The 21,807-nt window shown below is 37.1% G+C and overlaps 1 protein-coding gene across 3 annotated transcripts in view; it reads left to right on the forward strand.

Annotated features, from left to right (window-relative positions):
* CDK8 (cyclin dependent kinase 8) overlaps positions 1–21,807 on the forward strand; it is a 190,174-nt gene that overhangs the window by 103,043 nt on the left and 65,324 nt on the right. For 2 of the 3 annotated variants that reach the window (XM_038383687.2, XM_038383696.2), the window contains exons 3-4: positions 2,338–2,448; positions 5,000–5,140. In XM_038383687.2, the coding sequence (XP_038239615.1) occupies positions 2,338–2,448; positions 5,000–5,140 (252 nt within the window). Of the gene's footprint in view, positions 1–2,337; positions 2,449–4,999; positions 5,141–21,807 lie in introns of those variants that run through there. The other variant, XM_038383700.1, reaches the window with a different exon arrangement.

A 21,807-nucleotide genomic window follows, 5' to 3' on the forward strand; every position in this document is an offset into this window, starting at 1 on the left:
TCCTCTTCTAAAAAATGAGAGCTGAGATTTTCATAATGACCCTATTCCAGGAACTGGGACTTTAGGAAATGTACCAAATACTATAAGGCTTCCAATAAAATCATTAGAGTTGACAATATCGTATAATCTTTCTTTATATATTGGCTTTTCTGTTGCAAGCTTTCTTGTAGAACACTTTCAAATAATAAAGCAATGCTTTATGTTTTCATCGTATCTTTGCATTTTGGTCTCCACTTTTAGTGTTGTGGAGCTGAATATTTGGTTCATAAGAATCCACAACTTTATTAAAGTATATTTACATAAAACCAAGCTTGGAATGGAAAATCAGATATGAAACTCAGAAAATTTGTGGATTGAGAACCTGCATATTAAAATGCTTCTGTTTTTGTTATATTTGCACTGTGTTCTTAAAATCAACTTTTAGTTTAAAAATTTTTTTGGATTGAGCAATAAGTGATTTGCAAGGTGGTTTGAAATTTTTTTGCTTTATGAAGCATCTATCAGGCTAGGTGTGTAGGGTTTTGTGTGTTTTGGTTTTTTTAGGTAGTACACAAATGTATTCAAACATCCATTCTTCTATCACCATTTCAGTCAGGGCTAGAATTGTCATATGTAATTGACTAATAAAGGACTGATAAAGTGGAATGGAGCTGGCTGGCGTAAGCTATAATTTTCCCTTTGTTAGTTCAGCAGTATATTTCCAGTTACATCAGAATCTTTCCTTTGAACTCCCACTTCCAGGGAAAATGATTTATTAGAAGCAGGCTTAATTTTATAAATAGAAAATGTTAATCTGTTTGTTTCTTCAACATTTTATATTTAAATACTATTTTCATTAACTTTGCTTATGTTAGTTAAACTAGCCAGATGCTGTTTTTTTGTTTAAGTGTGATCTTCTCTGGCAGACTTAATGTATTATCTTGTAATGAGACCTCTTAAATATGCATTGAAAATGAAATCTAAAGTTAGCCATGGCTTGTCTTAAGTGTTCCATTTGCAACTCACAAGTTGGCAAAATATCCATCTGTTCTACTTTAATAATAAATAAGGATGCAATTTGGTCTTGAATTCCATGACTTTACTGGACCTCTGTAGCTTCAGCTGTCAGCAGCAGGGGGCAGAGCCAGGGCTGTGCCCTCCCCAGTGGCTGCAGCCAGAGCCAGGGCTGTGTGCCCATTGCTTTGGCCAAAGTTGGGCTGCGACAGGGGCTGAAGCTGGCGCTGTGCCCCCCTCCCATGGCGGTGGCCTGTCATGACTTTTACTAAAAATAACCATGACAAAATCTTAACCTTAATAATAAGCAACACTTCTTAAAGAAACATCAAAGCAAAATATTTTAAAGTAACATCTTTACAAACCATATGATTTTTGAATGTGCATTAATTGCAGAGTTGTTGACATGAACAAGAGAACCCGAACAGGCTTGTTCTGCCTACTGTCCTGGTCTTGTAAACGTAGGTCTCATACTTCTTTCACCTAAACTCATCAGGTAGTTGCTTACTCCTTCCAGTTGATTGTTATTGACAATCTCTAAAGAAGTCCCATCCTTAAATGTCTGTAAGGCTTTGTCTACACTGGAAACTGAACAACAAAACTTTTGTCATTCAGGGGTGTGAAAAAAAACACACACCACAAATGACAAGTGTTGCTGATGAAAAGCGCTGATGTGAACAGCACTGACAAAGCTACCACCATTTGTTGGGGGTAGAATTTTTTTGTTGGTGGGAGAGCTCTCTCCTGCCAACAAACAGCAGCTACATTGTGCCTTTTAGCGGCATAGCTGTAGTGGCCCAGCTGTGTTGCTAAAAGGTACATAGTGTAGACAAAGCCTTAGAGTAGTGATCAGGATGCAGGGCTTTGAGGTGGTTTGGAGCTGGTGAGGAAGGAATTGGGGAATTAAAGGCTATTATCAAGTACGGGAACTGATGAGGAGGGAAAATTTGATATATGTGAACTGTGAGTTTTCATATTTGTAGAGAACTGTTGATCTCGTGAAAAGTTATAAAACTTTAATTAAGTAACTTAATTTACTTGTTTAATTGAGGTAAGTGCTCAAAAAAATTATACTTAGTCTATAGATGGCCCTATTTTAAGGGAGATGTTTGACCCAGTTTGTCTGATTTCAAATTCACAACTATTTCCTTCAATAGAAAAAACAAATAAAATGAAACATATGCTGTTTTTCTGTGGATTAAAGGCCTCAAAGATTAATTTTAAAAAATAGACTTCTTTACAGGGTCTTAAATTACAAACACATTATTTGGCCAATCCCACCTGACCCTATTGCAGTCTCTGGTGGCATAGATGTTTCTGTAATGGATTTTCTTTGTTTTGCAGCTGCTGCGAGAGCTCAAGCATCCAAACGTCATTTCTTTGCAAAAGGTGTTTCTGTCTCATGCTGACAGGAAAGTGTGGCTTCTCTTTGACTATGCTGAACATGACCTCTGGGTAAGATGAATTGCTTGTAGATTATGGGTTTGGGGTTTCAGTCAGGAACAGAAACTGATAAATAATATAAGTGTACCACAACTGACAAACAATGTGTTGGGGGAAGAGATGTCTCATACTTTACATGGTGTTTGCTACATTGTTAACCTTTATTTTCAGAAGTAGTATTTAGACTTGCATTCTGCAGTGATATTTACAAAATTAATTACTGTAACATTTGTTCAGATATAGTGTATACCTTTCTAATCATGATTTTATTAATAAAAGCTTTCATATTTTAGTTAGATTGCTGTAATTTTTGTCAGAAAATACCATTTGATGTCCTTTAGAATGTAAGGAAAGACTCCGGGACACACACTGTGTATCACAAACTGAGATCAATGGTAAACTACACTGGAACATGCCTCATGCTAACTTGCATTATATCTGACCTGTGAATAAACCAAATAGGGTCAATCAAAATGTACAGAAATAAAAAGTTCATTGACTTATTTCTGAGTTGGGGTTTTCCCGCTCATCTCATGTTCTCCCTCTACAGGTTCATCTTTTGTAAAATAACTAGCCTTTTTAGTTGTGAATTAAGTTTTTTTTTAAAATATAAATAAATGTACTGCATCCAGAGAAAATAAAATAGTAATGCCAACAGAAGTGCCAGGCTCCCCTATGATTTTCATGTCATTAACTGGAAAATTTTACTGTAAGGTTGGTAAACAAGTATCCAAAACACCGTCATTCAGCTTGAGTTCACTGAAGTTTAATTTAAAGGGACAAAATAGGTTGTTTTGGATTCTGAGCATAGCTGTCAAATCTTTTGACCTACTGTGACATTAAAAAAAAAAAAAAGTGTTACAGGGTTTCAAAAAGAGGGACACAATGAAAATATCAACGTTTGAGTGAGAAGGGATTTACTTATGTACTTGCATAAAGATTTCCATAACCCCTTTCATGATGTAGCGTTTCTGTTCTTGTAAATTGTAATGGACAGTGAGATAAAAACACGTCTATCTTGGATGGAAATAAATTTGAATGTAAAATATGTGATGTGCCTGATAATTAGGCATAGTAGGCTATGACTAAGTGCAAAGAGAAACCATTCTCAACTATAACTTGACACGGGTATTCTATTCCAGTTTAGTACTTGATATATTGCTGGTACTAAAATTTAAAACTTTTAGGCTTACCTTTTACATTGGTATAAAAGTGGTTGTAGTCATGGTATTTATCTTACAGACTACTAAATTCTGGAATATAGAGAGCATAAGGCTAATGTGTCCCTTTTTTATGTTTTGCCCATGTTCATGAAATGATAAAGTACAGATGTTTAGGAACACTTTAACTTTTTTTTATTATGATTTTGAAGGATAGAAAAGGTGGGCATTTAAACCCCTTCCCCCTCCCCCCTAAAATTCTGAATTAGGTCAGAGCATTGTGATGGACAGTTATACCTTGGAGACACTGAGCCAAATAGCAGCAGCACATGAGCAACACTCAGCTTGAGGTCTCTTGCATTTTATATAAACATCTGAATTCCCGAGCTGTTTTGTCTTCTGAATTATGACTGTACCTGAACGAAAAGAATCTGGCTGTGCTGTGGTAGTGCCTAGAGGAGACTCTGACATGGATCAGGCTCTACCATGCTAGGCACTATACAAACACATAACAGAGATAATCCCTGCCCCCAAGGTACTTGTAGAAAGGAGGAAATACTTGAAGTGGCAGCTAACACCATGACACCACCTCTTCTGTTGAAGGTGGTAGCATCGGACCTTCAAGCATCACTGTATATAGTCTAGAAGTCCTCTTGGATTTCTTTGGTTCTGGGTATGCAAATATTCACAACCATAATAAACACTTTCTACCTATGACTTATTGGCTGATTATTAACTTTGGATGGATGGATTGTGAACCTGACAATGTTCTTGGTGGAAGCAAACAGCTGCACACACATGCATGTACATTTCATGGTCAAATTACTGTAAAAGAGAGTTTTTAAATTTCCAAAGGAAAAAGTTTGATGCAAATATTGCTTTGCAGTGATTGTAACTCAAATATTGTGTTGCGCTAGTGTAAGAGAACCTGAAAGTGATATGGACTATAAACTGACTGATTTATTATTATTGTGCTGAGATGCAAAAAATAAATGGCACGTCTAAGGAGAATAGATTAGAGTTGCATTCTTTTTGTTTTAATAAGCGACTGTGTTAATGAGGGATTGAGGAAATTGTTTTGAAAACTGACTTTTAAACGGGTAGTAACCTTGTAAAACATTTTTTTGATTATGGTAATTTATATAAAAAACTTCCTTGGGATAACTTCTATCATTTTAATTTCCTTATTAGTTCTTACCAGAAAATGAGTGTATACTAAGTATCTTAATACTTTAGATGCTGTTATTCTTGTAATAACTTTTAAATTACGTGGTTTTAAAAATGTATAGCAATAAAAAAATTAAAAAAGCAACTGTCAGGCCTACATAGGGAATCACTGGTGGTTTCTCTTTTTTGTAAAACGTTACTTTTTTTCTTGTTACTATTGATATTTTCTCTTCCAGCACATAATCAAGTTTCACAGAGCTTCTAAAGCAAACAAGAAACCAGTTCAGTTACCTCGGGGAATGGTGAAGTCACTATTATATCAGATCCTAGATGGTATTCACTACCTGCATGCTAACTGGGTGTTACACAGGGATTTGGTAAGTTGACCTGCAGTGGGGATTAACATGGGGTAGAAGATTTGAGAGCAAAGATTGTCTTTACCAGTAGTCATTAGCAAATAGACCATTATGTGCTAAGTACGTAAACAAGTAACTATATGTGTATATATACTGTCCACTAAACCTTAATGAATAGACTTGTACTATGTGTGTAAAGCCTACTATTATTTGACAGACATTGGATGGTTCCATTCTTATAAAAATGATGCATGTCTGATTGGTTTTTATTTTAAGTCATTAGGAGTTGCATGTGTATGTAACTGGGGGTGGATATTTGGCTGTTAGCAACTTTTAAAGTAAAAAGGCATGCACACAATTTAAAAAAAAATCTGTTAAATGTCAGAGGTACTACTATATATACTTTAATACATTGGAATGTAAAACATGAAAGGTTATTCAAAAGCTACCAATGTTGCTCTGTAGATATATATATTTTTTTTTTGGAAGGCCTTTTGCAAATAGCCCTTGTTTATTCTAAATACATTACAAGCAAAACTTTGACTGCCTGAACAAGTGTTTATTAAAAATCCAAATAAATTGCAGTTAACATCTGAACTTGATAAACACTTTTTTTCCATTTACTATATATTTAGTTGCCTCTGGAACATATGCTCATGACTTTTTGCATAGAATAATAACAGATGGTGTGTTTGACTGTTCCATCTTCAGAGTTAAAGCCTAAATTGCCCTTTCTTGCTGCACAATTATCTGTAGCTTTTCTTCTTTTCTTCTAAAAGCCAGTAAATATAAGGAGGTTTTTAATAGCACGTTCTTTTCAAACTCTCTGAACATAATGCTGTAAACGATAATTCAGCTCCTAATCACTGAAATTTCAGTAATGCATAGAAGTAGCGTATATAGCTTCTGATGTAGAGCTAGTTTGACCCTTCACATACGCATGCCTGCAGTGCTAGTGTTGATTTATACTTAATGCTTTAAAGCCCATTTTAGCTACTGCAGTATCAGTTTTTAGGCCTTTCATCTAGCTTTAATGATCCTCCTTAAAATGTAGTTAATGATGGTTATTTTATCTTTCATGCTCATGCCTAGCAAATGTTTAAAATAGTGCCAATGGTACTGTGTAAATGCATGAAACAGTTTTATCCTCTCTGTAAAATTGAATTTTCAGAGAACTGAAAATGTAAGGAAACTTTATTCATGAAAGTAAATAATTGTACTGCGTGGATATTACTTATAATTCTCTGCCAGTTTTATAAACTTGAAAAAAGAAGCCTCAACCACTCAAAGGAAAATATTTCATTGTAAAATTTGTGGTTAATATTTTTTTGTTTTTTTTTATGAGCTAGAAGAGTAAACTTCAAAAGTATGTAGAAATACATAAGACATCCATTCTTGTAATTGTTTAGAAACATCTTGTTTCAAACCAAAATATGCTGTTTGGGTTTTTTGCAACTTTATGCCTGCTCCTTTATCTTTCAGTGTCTTTTTGTTAGAGTGGTAAAGAAAGCAAGAGAACTGTCCTCAAGAAGCTAAATGTGGCTACTGTTTGACTTCCTACAGTTTCAGAAAATTTATGAACACCTTTAAAAAAACAAAAAAACAAACAAAAAAAACCAACAACCTTGTTCTAATCGGAGTGCAAAAATTAATCATACATTGTGAACTGGATGGCTCGGGAGATGGGTAATTTATGACGGAGCCTTTCACATCTAGGTTTGTGGTTTGAATATGATCTAAGTTGGTAGATGCCAAAAGTTATTGCCAAAATCATGGCTAATTGGTGGTCTCAGTCTAGCATACAGGTTTTCCCATTGCAACAACCACCATTGCAACTGGCAGCCGCCTTTTAGTAGTTTGAGCAAAGAGGCCAAGAATGGGCAAGGAGACTGAGCTGCCTTTTCATTCCAAGATGCTGTGCCTACAGAACACTGCTGAGGTTCATTTGCCAGAAAGTTATTTAATAGGTCTTTAGGTACCACTGTAATAAACATAACAAGCCTTAGGTCATATTGTGCTAGGCACTATACAAATAAAGAGTAGTAGACAGTCCCTGCCCTGAGGAGCTTCCAATCTAAATAGACAAGACAGAGACTGGGTGTGGGAAGGGATATAGCACATAAGCAGAGTGAACGATGTGGTGGCAGCAAAAGTCATATTAGGGGCCACAATTTTTGTGTTTGTGGATTTAGTTCAGAGGGTATCAGTTAAATGAAAAGAAAAAGGGAGAGGAATGGGATTGAAAGGGGACAATACAGGGGAGAAGAGATGGCATGGAATGAAGCTGAGGTGAAGAGACTGTGAGGGAGTGGGAGTATTAGCGGGATAGTTGGAGCAAACAGCTAATCAGCACAGGAAGTCCAGTTAAAATTGTAGAAAGTTGTTCACGTGACTAAGGACCGAAAGCCCCTGCTTTGACTGCATCTGCCCCTGCTGGCTGGAGTCTCTGCCTGGCTCCTCTCTGCAGTTTTCTCCCAGGCTTATTTGATGGGGGAAGGGGAAGCATCACCTGGGTGCAAGTGCTCCCAGAGTTGAAGCGTCTCTCCTGCTCAGTTTTTGGACCAAAAGGGTGCTGGGAAGTAGGAGTAACCATGGTTGGACCCCATTTTACCTTCTCCCCTCCAGTACAGAAGTTTGTTCTGGGGCTGTCCATGCTATATACGTTCACACGTAGCTTCTGTTTCTCCGTTGTCAATCAGAAACATTCATCAGCAGAGAAAATCACTCAATTTAAAATGTACTTAAGTTACACTTTAGGGGATGATAGTGTATATATTAGAGGTGTTTTCTTTAGTTATTCCAGGGCCATTGGAAAATTGTCTATCTTCTGTGGAGATTCTGTCTGTAAAATACTTGCTTGGTTCCTTTTTTGAATCAATGTTTCTGGCGTTTAATGAGGCAGAATCATACTAGAGCAAAATGAGTTTGCAAAACAGAACTTGGGTGAGCCTGTGTCTCTAGCTATAAAAGGCAGGGTAGTGGAAGTTCATGCTTAATTTGGGAGTAGAAAATTGAATCCAAATGTCAGCTATAAAAAAATGTCTTTTGCCAGTATATCTGAGTGTGCAGGGCTAAAATGCCAGCCTTGTAACTCCACAGCAATCCATTAACTGAGTAAAATATTGCTACTCTGTTCCTTTTAAAAACTCTTTTTCACTGCAAGTCAAAATGCGTTCTCTCTTTATCTCAATTGTAGGTATGTATAACTTGTACAGTAATGTGCAACAATAGCTTAAAATATTTATCTTCATTTTAAAACTGTAGGAGAGGTGGGAGAAATTACAGAAGAGAATTCCAATGATAGAATCATAGGACTGGAAGGGACATCAAGAGGTCACCTAGTCCAGTCCCCCCCACTCATGACAGGATTAAATATTATCTAGACCGTCCCTGACAGGCGTTTGTCTAACTTGCTCTTAAAAACTCCAGTGATGGAGTTTCCACAACTTCCTTAGGCAAATTATTCCAGTACTTAATTACCCTGACAGGAAGTTTTTCCTAATGTCCAACCTAAACCTCCCTTGCTGCAATTTAAGCCCATTGCTTCATGTCCTATCCTCAGAGGTTAAGGAGAATAATTGTTCTCCCTCCACCTTGTAACAATCTTTTATGTGGTTTGAAAACTGTTGTTTTTCCCCAGTCTTCTCTTCAAACTAAACAAACCCAGTTTTTTCAATCTTCCCTCGTAGGTCATTTTTTGTAGACCTTTAATCGTTTTTGTTGCTCTTCTCTGGACTTTCTCCAGTTTGTCCACATGTTTCCTGAAATGTGGCACCCAGAACTGGACACAATACTCCAGTTGAGGCTAATCAGTGTGGAGTAGAGTGGAAGAATTACTTCCTGTGTCTTGCTTACAAGATTCCTGCTAATACACTCCAGAATGTTTGCGCTTTTTTCCCATGCAACGGTGTTACACTGACTTATATTTAGCTTGTAATCCATTATGACCCCCAGATCCCTTTCTGCAGTACTCCTTCCTAGGCAGTCATTTCCCATTTTGGATGTGTGCAACTGATTGTTCCTTCCCAAGTGGAGTACTTTGCATTTGTCCTTACTGAATTTTATATTGTTTACTTCAGGCCATTTCTCCAGTTTGTCCAGATCATTTTGAGTTTTAATCCTTTAATCCAAAGCACTTGCAACCCCTTGCAGCTTGATATCATCCACAAACTTTATAAGTATACTCTCTCTATGCCATTATCTAAAGCATTGATGAAGAAATTGAACAGAACCCAGAACTGATTTCTGTGGGACCCCACTTGATATGCCATTCCAGTTTGACTGTGAACCACTGATAACTACTCCCTGGGAATGGTTTTCCAACCAGTTATGCACCCACATTATAGTAACTCCATCTAGGTTGTATATCCCTAGTTTTGTTTATGAAAAGGTATCAAGATGGTATCAAAAGCCTTACTAAAGTCAAGATACACCACATCTACTGTTTTTCCCCCCCATCCATAAGGCTTGTTACCCTGTCAAAAAAAGCTATTAGGTTGGTTTAACACAATTTGTTCTTGACATATTCGTGCTGTTACTTATCACCTTATTATCTTCTAGTTATTTACAAATTGATTGCTTAATTATTTGCTCCATTATCTTTCCAGCTACTGAAATTAAGATGACTGGTCTGTAATTCCCCAGGTTGTCCTTATTTCCCTTTTTATGGATGGACATTGTATTTGCCCTCTTCTAATCCTCTGGAATCTCTCCAGTTTCTTCCATGGCTTTTCAAAGATAATCAGTAATAGCTCGTCTCCTCAGTCAGCTCAGTATTCTAGGATGTATTTCATTTGGCCCTGATGACTTGAAGACCTTTAATGTGTCTGAGTGTTTTTGAACTTGTTCTTTCCCGATTAAAGCCTCTGATCCTACCTCATTTTCACTGGCATTCACTATGTTAGACATTCAATCGCTGCTAACCTTTTTGGTAGAAGCTGAAACAAAAAAGTCATTTAGTGCTTCTGCCATTTCCACGTTTTCTTTTATTTTTTTTTTTCCCCCACTCAGTGAGTAACTGGCCTACCCTGTCCTTGGTCTCCCTCTTGCTTCTAATGTATTTGTAGAATGCTTTCTTGTTACCCTTTATATCTCTAGCTAGTTTAATCTTGTTTTGTGCCTTAACCTTTCTAATTTTATCCCTATATACTTGTGTTTGTTTATATTTTACTGAGTGGCCAGAGAGGTTGAAGTGTTCTACCAGTTTTTGAATGTTATGATTCCTGATGTCAGATTTGTGTTCATTTATTCTTTTGCACAGAGACTGTCCGTTTGGCCAATGTACATGGCAGAGGGGCATTGCTGGCACATGATGGCATATATCACATTGGTAGATGTGCAGGTGAACAAGCCCCAGATGGTGTGGCTAATGTGATTAGGTCGTGTCATGGTGTCACTTGAATAAATATGTGGATAGAGTTGGCATTGGGCTTTGTTGCAAGGATAGGTTCCTGGGTTAGTGTTTTTTGTTGTGTGTTGTGTGGTTGCTGGAGATTATTTGCTTCAGGTTGGGAGGCTGTCTGTAAGCGAGGACTGGTCTGTCTCCCAAGATCTGAGAGAGTGAGGTATCATTTTTCAGGATAGATTGTAAATCTTTGATGATGCGCTGGAGAGGTTTTAGTTGGTGGCTGAAGGTGACAGCTAGTGGCGTTCTGTTATCTTCTTTGTTGGGCCTGTCCTATCGTAGGTGACTTCTGGGTAGTGAAGCAGTTTCAGAACCATTAGCAATTTATCTTCAAGAACTCACGGAGGGCGGGTGAGGTCCCAGAAGACTGGAGAAGGGCAAGCACAATACATACCTTTAAAAAGGGAAGCAAAGAGGACACATGAAATTATAGATCAGTCGGAGTACCTTTGATACCTGGAAAGAAACTGGAACAAATTATTAAACAATCACTTTTCCTATTATCCTCTAAGTGCTTACAAACTAATAGCCAACATGGATTTGTCAAGAAAAAATCATGCCAAACTAACCTAATTAACTTTTTTGATGATTGGCCTACTGAATAGCGTGGAAGCAGTAGATGCGATATATCTTTTAATAAGGCTCAAGTAACTTGTGACGTTCCCATAAGCAAACCAGGGAAATATGGTATAGTTGAAATTACTAAAAGATGGTGTACAATTGATTGAAAAACTGTAGACAGACTGCTGCTATACTGTGAGCTAAAGTTGTGATTCTCTTGCTTGTGTACACATCTAGTGGAGTCCCACAGGGGTCAGTTCTAGGTCTGGTATTTAGTCAACATTTTCATTAATGACTGGGATAATAGAGTGGAGAATATGGAGAATATAAAATTTGGGGATGATGACAAGCTGGGAAGGGTTGCTCACACTTCGGAGGACAGGATTGGATTTCAAAACAACCTTGATAAATTGGAGAGTTGGTCTGAAATATAAAATTCAGAAAAGACACAAGGGCCAAGTACTATTGTTAGGAAGGATAGTCGGTAGTAGTGTAGTAAAGAATCTGTGGGTTATAATGGTTCACAAATTGAATATGAGCTAACAAATTGGGACAAGCAGGAATGGGCTTAGTCTGCAACAAGAGATATTTAGGTTAAATATTAGGAAAAAACTTCCTAACTATAAGGGTAGTTAAGTTCTGGAATTGGCTACCAAAGTATGTTTGGAATCCCTGTCATTGGAGGTTAAGAACAGGTTAGACAGATAACTGTCATGGATGGTCTAGGTATACTGGATCCTGCCTGGCTGGACTAGGTAATCACTCGAGATCCCTTCCAGCGCTACATTTCTGTGATTCTATGTGCAAGTATATTGTAAATGGTGTAGGGACACTAGTGACATAAACTCAAAAAGTTAAAGCATATTTTGGTAATGGTATTCTTTAATTCTCTCTCTAGTATAGAATCCATGGAAGGGGTAATTGGAAGAAGCAGCTGATGTGAGGGAGATGCCTACTACCTGAGAAACTATATTTTTGAAAGAACATAAATGTAGTTTCACCTTTTGTAAACTTTTATGATGCGTACCTCTAAATTACTTAGCAAATAAATGTCAAAGTTCACTTAGATGTAAACTGTTTATATATTGATTTGACATTCGCTTTTGATGTTGTGACTGACAGCATTTCAAAGGCAGTTGGTTTACTATTGCTCTGTCCGTAACATGGAGGTGAATAGGAATGGCTTTTTAATTCTCAGTGAGCTTGCCTTAAAGTACCTCTTATCATTTTAATAGCATATTGCATTTAAATCGAATGATTAAGAGCACATTTATTATAACAATGCAATTGGGTGGCATAAAATGTCTAACATAATTATAGATGCCAGTCCTATACTCAAAGAGCTAATCTCACACTTTAAAGTCACAAAATAAAAAAGGACTGACCATAGATATACACTAGAACCTCAGAGTTACAAACCCCTTGGGAATGGTGGTTGTTCGTAACTCTGAAATGCTCATAACTCTGAACAAAACATTATGGCCGTTCTTTCAAAAGTTTCAGCTGAACATTGACTTACTACAGCTTTGAAACTTTACTGCAGAAGAAAAATGCTGCTTTTAATCATTTTTAATTTAAATTAAACACAGAACCAGTGTCTTTACCTTATAAAGTCTTTTTTATTAAACTTTCCTTTTATTTTTTAGTAGTTTGTTTAACACAGTACTATATTGTACAGTATTTGCTTTTTTATTTTTTTCCCCCCTCTGTCTGCTGCCTGATTGTGTACTTCTGGCTCCAAAGGAGGTATGTGGTTGACAGGTCAGTTTGTAACTCTGGTGTTCTACTGTACCTATTCCAGCCTATACTCTCCTTAAAAGCCTTAGAGAAGAGAGACAAAAAATGGGCTTTGCAGCATGCCTGGAAGACTAATGTTCTGGACTCTGGTAGACCACAAGAGGTGGAAGGTGGAAGTGAGCTCCAAAACAAGAGACCCGCTACCCCCCACACGGAGAAGGCTCTGCCAGCATCTCTCTCTCTTTCTATTAAGGGAGCTTGAGCTCAAGTGCCCCTTGCTGATCTCAACTGTAACTAATATATTATGGAAAGAGATGAATTCTCAGGTAACCAGGTCTCAAACAATGTAGGCCTTTATGGTTTAAAAGTAGCACCTTGAATTCCACCCAGAAATCCGTGTAGGTCACAGTGCACTGGTCTGATATTCATCTCAGATTAAACAGGCTGTAACATCCTGCGCTGTATTCAGTTTATGAATGATCACAAGATGCATCTCCTGTAGAATGCATCACAGCAATCTAATCTCATGGTGACAAAGGTATGGCTATTTGTGAGAAGGTCTCATTGCAAGGCACAGATGGAGAAAAACATTCTTAGACACAGCTACTACCTGGGCATGGAGGAGCAGCCCTGGATCAAACCACCAAGTATGGTCTTCTCTTACCAAATAGTTGCCATACTTACTCAATAAAGGGTGCTGACATAACTCTTCTAGCTGCTTCCCCAAGGCTGTCAACATTACCTATATTGAGTCACAGCCAGCTAGTGATAGTCTAGACACTGGGTAGTTTGTTACTACTACAGCTAGGTCAGAGGTGACAAAGATGTAGAACTTAGTAGCATATTAAATGCATTGCAGCCCTTATCTTTTCACTGGTTCTCTGAGGCCTCATGTACACTTTGAACAAGAGCAGCGACAACATAGACCATTGTGATGCCTGACCAGAGAGAACCCTTGAGCAAGGGAAACGATTCCCCACACCTACCCTTAGGCTTATCTCAAAATGACAGGAACAGAGCCACTCAGCAGCTCCATCCATTTCTGTTCATTTCCACTAACTAGACATTTTTTCATAGCCAGTGATACCAAAGGTTTCTAACAGAATCTAAATGAATCTACAGAGACTCTTTATTTTTGCTCATTTCAAGGAAGAAATCAATGTATGCGAACCGTGTAGTTTCTATCCCATATTAAAACCTATAACCGGATTGATAGGGTTCAAAGAAATCTGAGGAAGCAATAAACTGCCCAAGTTGTCCTGCCATAACCTACTAGTGCACAGTTTGTAAAGAAAGCTGGAGGAAGCATGTGTATTTAGTTTGTTGTGAAACTACAAAAAGAGTGAAGTGTTAGCTTTAATTGTCAAGTACTGTACTAGATTTCAAAGTATTTGAATTATGTAAACAGTTACTTTCCTATCTGTGTCCTTCTTGGAGTTCATGAATGTGTTTAGTAAAGTATTGTTTTCTTATTTAGTCTGTTAGAATCATTGTTTCTTTGTTAGAATTAATTCTGATTTTCAAACACTATTGTCAAAATAGTATCTAGTGAATAGCTTTTTAAATGTTAGTTATTGTCCTCAGGGAGCGGAGCCTTGTTCGCTGCCTGTCTTGCCATTCTGGACTGCTTTCTCACTTTTTCTTTTTGGAATGACTTTAATGCTCATAAGATCAGCGCTCTTCTATGCAGAAAAATAACTGTAAAAATGACTTGATAGGGTTCCATGTTTGTATCAGTTATTCTTTATAAAAAATATTGCTCTTGCAAGTAAACACTTCCCCCTTTCACCCCTCAACTACCCGCCATACAGCTCAATCAGAGATTTAAGTCAGACTATTTCCTTACTTCTTGCACATCCCCAGTAATGATTCTGTAGGCCAAACCCTGTTCTCAGTAATACCCATGGAACCCTGTTTGAACTGTAGCTGATTAGAATCTGATAACACATTTTGTTGATGCATAGGAAAAAATATCTAGCTCAGTGATCTCTGTAATGTGAATAGGAGCAAAGGTCTATAGGAGGGTTTGCATTGATACAAATTATCCTGAAGTAATAAATATACTATAGTAGAACCCTTATTTTATGAACTAATGGGGGATTTAGTTAATAAAATTGAACATCTCAATTACATGAGATGTAGTGTGGTGCACTACGTCACTTTCTTCTTGTCCTTCAAACCACAACAAAGAAATTTCCAATACATTGAATGCATCAGCAAGTTAGGGGAAGTTGACTTGTTCTTCATAGACATTACTTTGTGATTTTTATGTTTTTTCCCTCGTCAGGAAAAATTGTTTGTATAACTGATTGTAAGATTGGTGTCCGTAAAATCAAGATTGTATTGCAATACTACCAGCTTTCAGATAAGCGAAGCTTAAAAAGATCAGAGGTAATAATTATAATTTTTATATATAAGGGGTGATTTCAGCTAGATATATGTAAACAGGTTAAGTAGTGGAGGAAGTTAATTGATGATTTAATCTCTCTTCCAAGAAGAAATCATTTTAACTGACTCAGAGTAGACTTTCAGAAATTGGAAATCTAGCCCAAGATAAGCTGATAGACAAACAACTTTTTTACTTCTGTCTTCTTCACAGGACCATTCTTTCTAAGTGATAAAGGCAGGCCTCCCCAAGAGGCTGTTAAGGAAGCTAAGTGGTCATGGGGTGAGATAAATTACTCTTTTTTGGATTATGAAGTAGGATAAGTACTTTCTGAGAATGAAAGAGTTCCCCTACTGAATCAATTCTACTTCCTGAAGTGTCTGGGGGTTCCTTTAGGGTTTCCTATTTAAACTTTGACTCAGCATGGCCTTACTTAACTGCTGATGGTGGCTCGCAGCACAGAGTTGAAGTGCAGGAGTCTAGAGCTCTGATTAACAGCATGTAGAAACAATCCCTATGTCATCCCCTTTAGGACACCAAGTGTATTTAGTACAGGTATCAGAATAGTTTAACTCTCAATGTTTTTGATTAACTCTCAATGAAGAAACATTACATCTTTCTGTAGCTACCTGTCTTTGTATTTTTCCCCACCTTTGGAGATAGGACACTTCCATAATCACAGTACATCTGAGGAGGTGTATTTGAGCTTGCAATGTCGAAAATGTACTAATCCTATATTGTCCGAAATGTTACCTCTCACGTACCCCCATTGGATTAGAACTGTTCAGCACTACTATCAATCGATTTCATTAGCTAAAATATTGGGAAGTGATATTTTCCAGTTGTGATTTCAGTGTAGACTGACTTTAACTCTGTGAAAATATAAATTAAAAACTATTAATCTGATATACTTCTCCAGACATAATTTGGCTTTACAGTATTTTATTTCATAGCCTTCTGATGACTTGCATATTAACTTAATCTTAAAAAAATAAATAGTCTGCTTGGTGTCTCTAAACCTGCAACAGCCGGAAGCTGGGACTGGACAATGGGGTGGATCACTCAAAATTGCCTTGTTCTGGTCATTCCCTCTGAAGCATCTGGTACTGGCCACTGTGAAGACAGGATACTGGGCTAGATGGACCATTGGCCTGATCCAGTATGGCCATTCTTACGTTCTTATTTAGCTGACAAGAGAAATGCTAATATCTGAAAAGCTTATTTTAAGTCTTCACTGGCCATAGTTACAAATCTTTAATAAAATTTTTGAATTTTATCACCTTAATTCTGAATTTCCTCTACCTAAATGAAAATCATGGGGGGGGGCAGGTTTTATGAGTAAATAGGTGACTATGGGCAATGGCAGAGTAAAAATTTTCATATAGACTATATCATAGTGAACAAGTGAGGCAAGCAGGCCTACCAGGGAGTCTTGTTTGACGACAATGAATAGAGAGGACTTTGCAGTCACAGGAAACAAATCCAAGAAATTCAATAAATGCAATATTTTTTACGATATAATGCTGTTTAATAATTGATTGACCTTTGTGAGTAGGTGGTGATAGGAAAAGGAACTTGAGCCAGTTCAGGAGTAAGCTCTATTGATTGTCTTTCCTGAATGAGTAAAGTTTAAACAGTACTGCAGAGGAAAATAAATAAATTGAACCTAATTTCCATACTGACATCTCAGTGGTATGGACTTTCTCATTCCAACCCACACTTTTAAGGTTCCCGCCTTATCTAGGTGCCTTAGGGGAGGACAAATCAGACTACTTATCCTCACATCAGCTTTTAAAGAAATTCCTAAAAGCAATGGAACTGATCAGTCTTCCTCCAATGTATTGACTTCTAATTTGGAACTTAAGTCCATCAGTAGCTTGCCTCTTAACTGCTCAGACAATATCACTATTTCCTTTCCATAAATGTGGGTAATCTCAAAACAGTTACATCCTTGAAGTATTTCTGAACTAGGAACAATGTCTGTCAAGCCCTAATACTGTGTTTTACAATGACAAGTTGGCGCCGAGGACAAATTTTCCTTCATTCACAAAGATGGCTTTTTGATAGATAGCTTTACTATTTCTGCCTGAAGCCTGAAAGAGCGAGAGCCGCACAATCTAGATCAGTGGTCTCAACTTTTTTGATTGCGCACCCCTACCAGTAAAAATTTTTGAGCGCGCATCCCCAATATATGTATATTTATTTATAAATTATGTACATGTACTACTGTACTAATGTTATGTACATTATAAAACATACACAAAAATAGAAATTAAAACAGGATGAGATAAAGATTAAATAAATATTTTTAAAATTTATTTTATTAACTACAAAACCCCTTTGCTCACTAAAAATTATTGTTAATTTTTAGTGAGAGCAATGTGATTTGAATATGCTTTATTTTTGAAAATCTGGGTTTAACACTTTGTGATACAGTGATTTGAAGGTCTGGTTCTAAGTTCAGTTTATTTCGATGCTTGGTTTTAATGGCTGTCGTAGCTGAAAAAGATGCCTCGCAAAGATACGTAGATCTAAATGGAAGAAGTGCATCGTTGGCTGCGCTTACGAAATCATGATGCTCATTTTTCAATCCCATCCACCAATTATGCAAAGGTTTTTGTTGAAATTCGGCTAGTAAATTTCCATCTTCCCTTATGTCAATCAGTTGTTCTTGCAAACTAATCGGAAGGTGTTGCATTTTTATATTTTTAACAAATGGGTTCAAAACCCACTGAAACTGTTCATTTGGAAGATTTTTAAACAAGTTAGAAAATTCTGTTTCCAAGTTTAAGTGTGAAGATATGAGAGTATAGGTGACACACTTGCATCATTTTCGGCAACAAAATCACATAAAGATGGAAACATTTCCAAACATCTGTTTTCAAAATGCTCTCTCCATAGCACGAGTTTCTTTAGAAAAGTAGTTACTTTCTCACTCATAGTTAAAATGTCACTTTTACCTTGAAGGGACAGATTAATTGTGTTTGTGTTTTTTTTTGAAAATATCTGCTAGGTAGCATACTACTGACAGCCACTTGTCATCACAGAAAAGGTCAGCAAATTTGGAACACTTGTCTTTTTGTAAAAGAAAAATGCGCAACTCATCTTTAAGTTTGACAACTCTTTTAAGCACTTTGCCACGAGATAACCAGCGAACCTCTGTGTGGTACAAAAGATTTTCATGATCATTCCCCATCTCATCACAAAGTATTGTAAAGATTCTACTATTTAAAGGTCTTGTTTTTATAAAATTAACCACATTGATGACATCCTTTAGCACTTTGTGCACTTCTGGCTCCAACTTCTTTGCTGCAGTAGCTTGCCAATGAATGATGCAGTGAATGAATTTCACGTGTCGTGCTATCTCTGCAACCTTATCCCGGAATCCTTTTTTTATTCCAGTCAGAGTAGCCATTCCATCCGTGGTTACACTTACACAGTTTTTCCATAAAACATTGTTTTTATTAAAGAAGTCATTTACTGTTGAGAATGTATCTTCTCCGGTACATCTTTCCTTTAGTGGCTCACAAAAAAGTAGTTCTTCATGTATTTCATTATTGAAACAGAATCTAGCAAATACCAGAAGCTGACACATGTTAGAAACATCTGTACTTTCATCCAACTGTATAACAAACCTCCCACACTGCGTAATTTGTTCAAATACTTGTTTCTTCAAATCTTCAGCAATGGTTTCTATGCGTCTTCCAACAGTATTTACTGACAAAGGAATGCATTTTAGTGTCATCATATTGTTTTCCGTGTATTATTTCAGCCATTTTTACCGCGGCAAGAAGTGATTCCCCAAAAGCAAGTGGCTTTTTGTCTTTCGCTATTAAGTAAGAAACCTCAACAGAGGCTTCTAGACATTTGTCATCAAGTTTAGTGAAATTTTGTAAAGTACTAGATTGAGTATCACATGACTTTACATGTCGCTGAAAAAATTGTAAAGGTTTGTCTTCATGTTTTGGATGCTTAGTTTTTAAATTTAAATTTAAATTGCTAATCGTGATGGCGTCGTACTATCATTAGCTAATATCTCAAGGCACAATATACAATTAAGGTGAGGTTCATCGTTAATGATAATGGATGTAAATCCATATTTCAAATAGTCTTGATAATTTCAAACTTTTTGGGCAGACTTCTTGTCAGATCTGATTAGATTGTCATTGTTTTTACCTTGTGATGTGCCTGACAAAGAGCTCGTATTTGGAGTAGAGGAAGCGTCAGCTCTGCCATTTTCTTGTTGTTCGCTTGTGCTTGCATTATTAGTATTATCTTCAATCCGCAGTTTCTTTGAGGAAATCTTTTTAAGACATGTCCATTTTGTTAGTTTCGTTAAAACTAGATAATATAATCTGGGCACGCGTAAACTGCAATACATCACAATACTCTGAAAGCGAACGAACGAGTGAGGGCGCCATTGTCAATCGCTCTGCATTGTGGAACTCCTGCTCTTCCCTCAGGATACCTTGCAGGGATGGTTCCAGGCACCAGCGTAGGAAGCACGTGCCTGGGGCGGTACACTGTAAGGGGCGGCATTCTGGCCAATCTTAGGGCGGAGCTCCTCCAGCTGCCCTTTTTGTTTTTTGTTGTTTTTTTCTTTTTCCTCCTCTGGCGGCTCTCCTCTGGCCGCGCCGCCCTGTTCGTTCTCCGCAGCACTCCTCTGGCCACACCGGCCCCCAATGGATGGTCTTGTGCGCTCCCTGTGGTGTGCGCACCCCACTTTAGAGACCACTGATCTAGATGACAAAAGAACATTACAGATTTACTTAACAAGAATGTAACAAGTCAGAAAATCAAGCTTCCTGTTAATTCATTACTGTTTAACAGCGCAAGGAGGGAAGGCTTCTAAACTTGGCGCAACCAAGTAAATCAAATTTTCCAGAGGCCTATAAAGTGAAAGGCAAGAGTCTTTTAAAAATGTTATAGGTCACTTTGCTAAATGAGCAGAAAAAATTATTCTGAGAGGAACCTGAAGTGAAGTATCTAGTTCATCCATTTTCAAGCCACTGCAAGTGAGGCTTGCAAATCTCATTTGGTGCACTCTTTTGAGTGAAGAGCCTTGTGTATACTGCCTAAATTATTATTAAATATCTTCCCAAAGTGAGACCTGTGACCTGCACTTCTGTATGTACTTACTGTAGTACTGGAAGAAGTAAGAACTAGAGAAGAAATGATTTAGTCAACAATATTTTCTCCTGACAATTTGTGCGTCCACATAATCCTTTTATATGGTTAAGAAACACACTGATGCAAAGGAACCTTGTTTTGCCTTTTCACTTTCTTGTATCAGCAGACGACTTAGAAATTATAGTGTATGTCTCAGAAATGACCTTGATAGAGACTTGAGGTCTCTGTCATCTTGCAATCAGGCACTCAAACTATGCTTCTCTGGTGTTTTTCTTTAAGAATAAAGTAATTTGCTCTAAAGCATTTTAGCTTTTACCACTATACAGTGAAACCTGTCTGAAGTAACTGTGCAAAGGATAACTGAACATTTGTTTTCTATTAATGGCTGATCTTTAAAAGGACAACAAAATTGTACAGAAATTAGAAGGTGACCTGCAAAGAAAACAAAATTTGGCTTGAATTTTTTTGCTACTTTCTGATAAAAAGCCAGAAGTGTGTTCTATTTTGCATTTGTTTTTTAAATTCTGCATATTTTTTTCCCTCCATTAGAGGAATCGGGTCCTGTCTAGGCTGGAACATTCTTCAATAACTGGAAAATAAGTGACATGGGGACATCACTGAGAGTGAAAGTTGAATTTTTAAGTCACTGTTTAAAATCTTGTTTTTTGTTACTACCTGTTTACATTCAATGATTAGCATTTTGGATAAAGGAAGTCTTTACTAAAGGTTCCATCTCTTTGCTCTTCAGTTAAGGTGCTATGAGCTCACAAATGTCTTTGACCTTCTGAAGAGCTTCCAAAAAAACCGGAACAGACTAGCTTTACATTCCTAATATTTCTAAGATAAAACGTTTAAAAGCCTTCTAGAACTTCTTTATTAATCATAAAAGGCACAAACCCCATTTAAAAAATAATCTTTTGCAGTTCACCTTTAAGAAGGGAAAGTATTGCCTGTTGAAGGTGCCCCTTAGTGCAGGTTCACTATATTTTGCATATGGAACATGCCACAAATTAGATACAGACTGAATAGTTTCTGTACTAATAAAGAGATTATAGAAGTATCAGAGCCTTGTTGATTAAACATGGTTTCTTAGATGTTATCACATTTCTCCCCTAACGTACAAAGAAAACATCAGAACTCTTCATATACATATTTTTAAAGGGAATGCATAAGAAAGATAGGAGGGATAAAATCGGGGACGTGTTGGGTTTTTAATGTCATTACTTGCAACAGCAAACTCATTTCCAGAGTATGTCGTTATAAATGGTAATGCCTATTGCTAAATCCTTGTGTAAAGAGAAGTATAATTAAATAGTTGGAAGGTTGCAGGAGTTTGCTTGCATCTCCCTTGGAAGAAACTTCCCTTGAAAGTTGTTCTCATTGTTTGCCTAGCGGGAATATATGCAGATTGTGTTAATAGTTACTTAGTAAGAGGTTTTTGTTTGAAAGTGTATAGATGTTGGTCTTAAA

The sequence above is a fragment of the Dermochelys coriacea genome, chromosome 1 (genome assembly GCF_009764565.3).
Source record: "Dermochelys coriacea isolate rDerCor1 chromosome 1, rDerCor1.pri.v4, whole genome shotgun sequence".
NCBI classification, from domain to species: Eukaryota; Metazoa; Chordata; order Testudines; family Dermochelyidae; genus Dermochelys; species Dermochelys coriacea.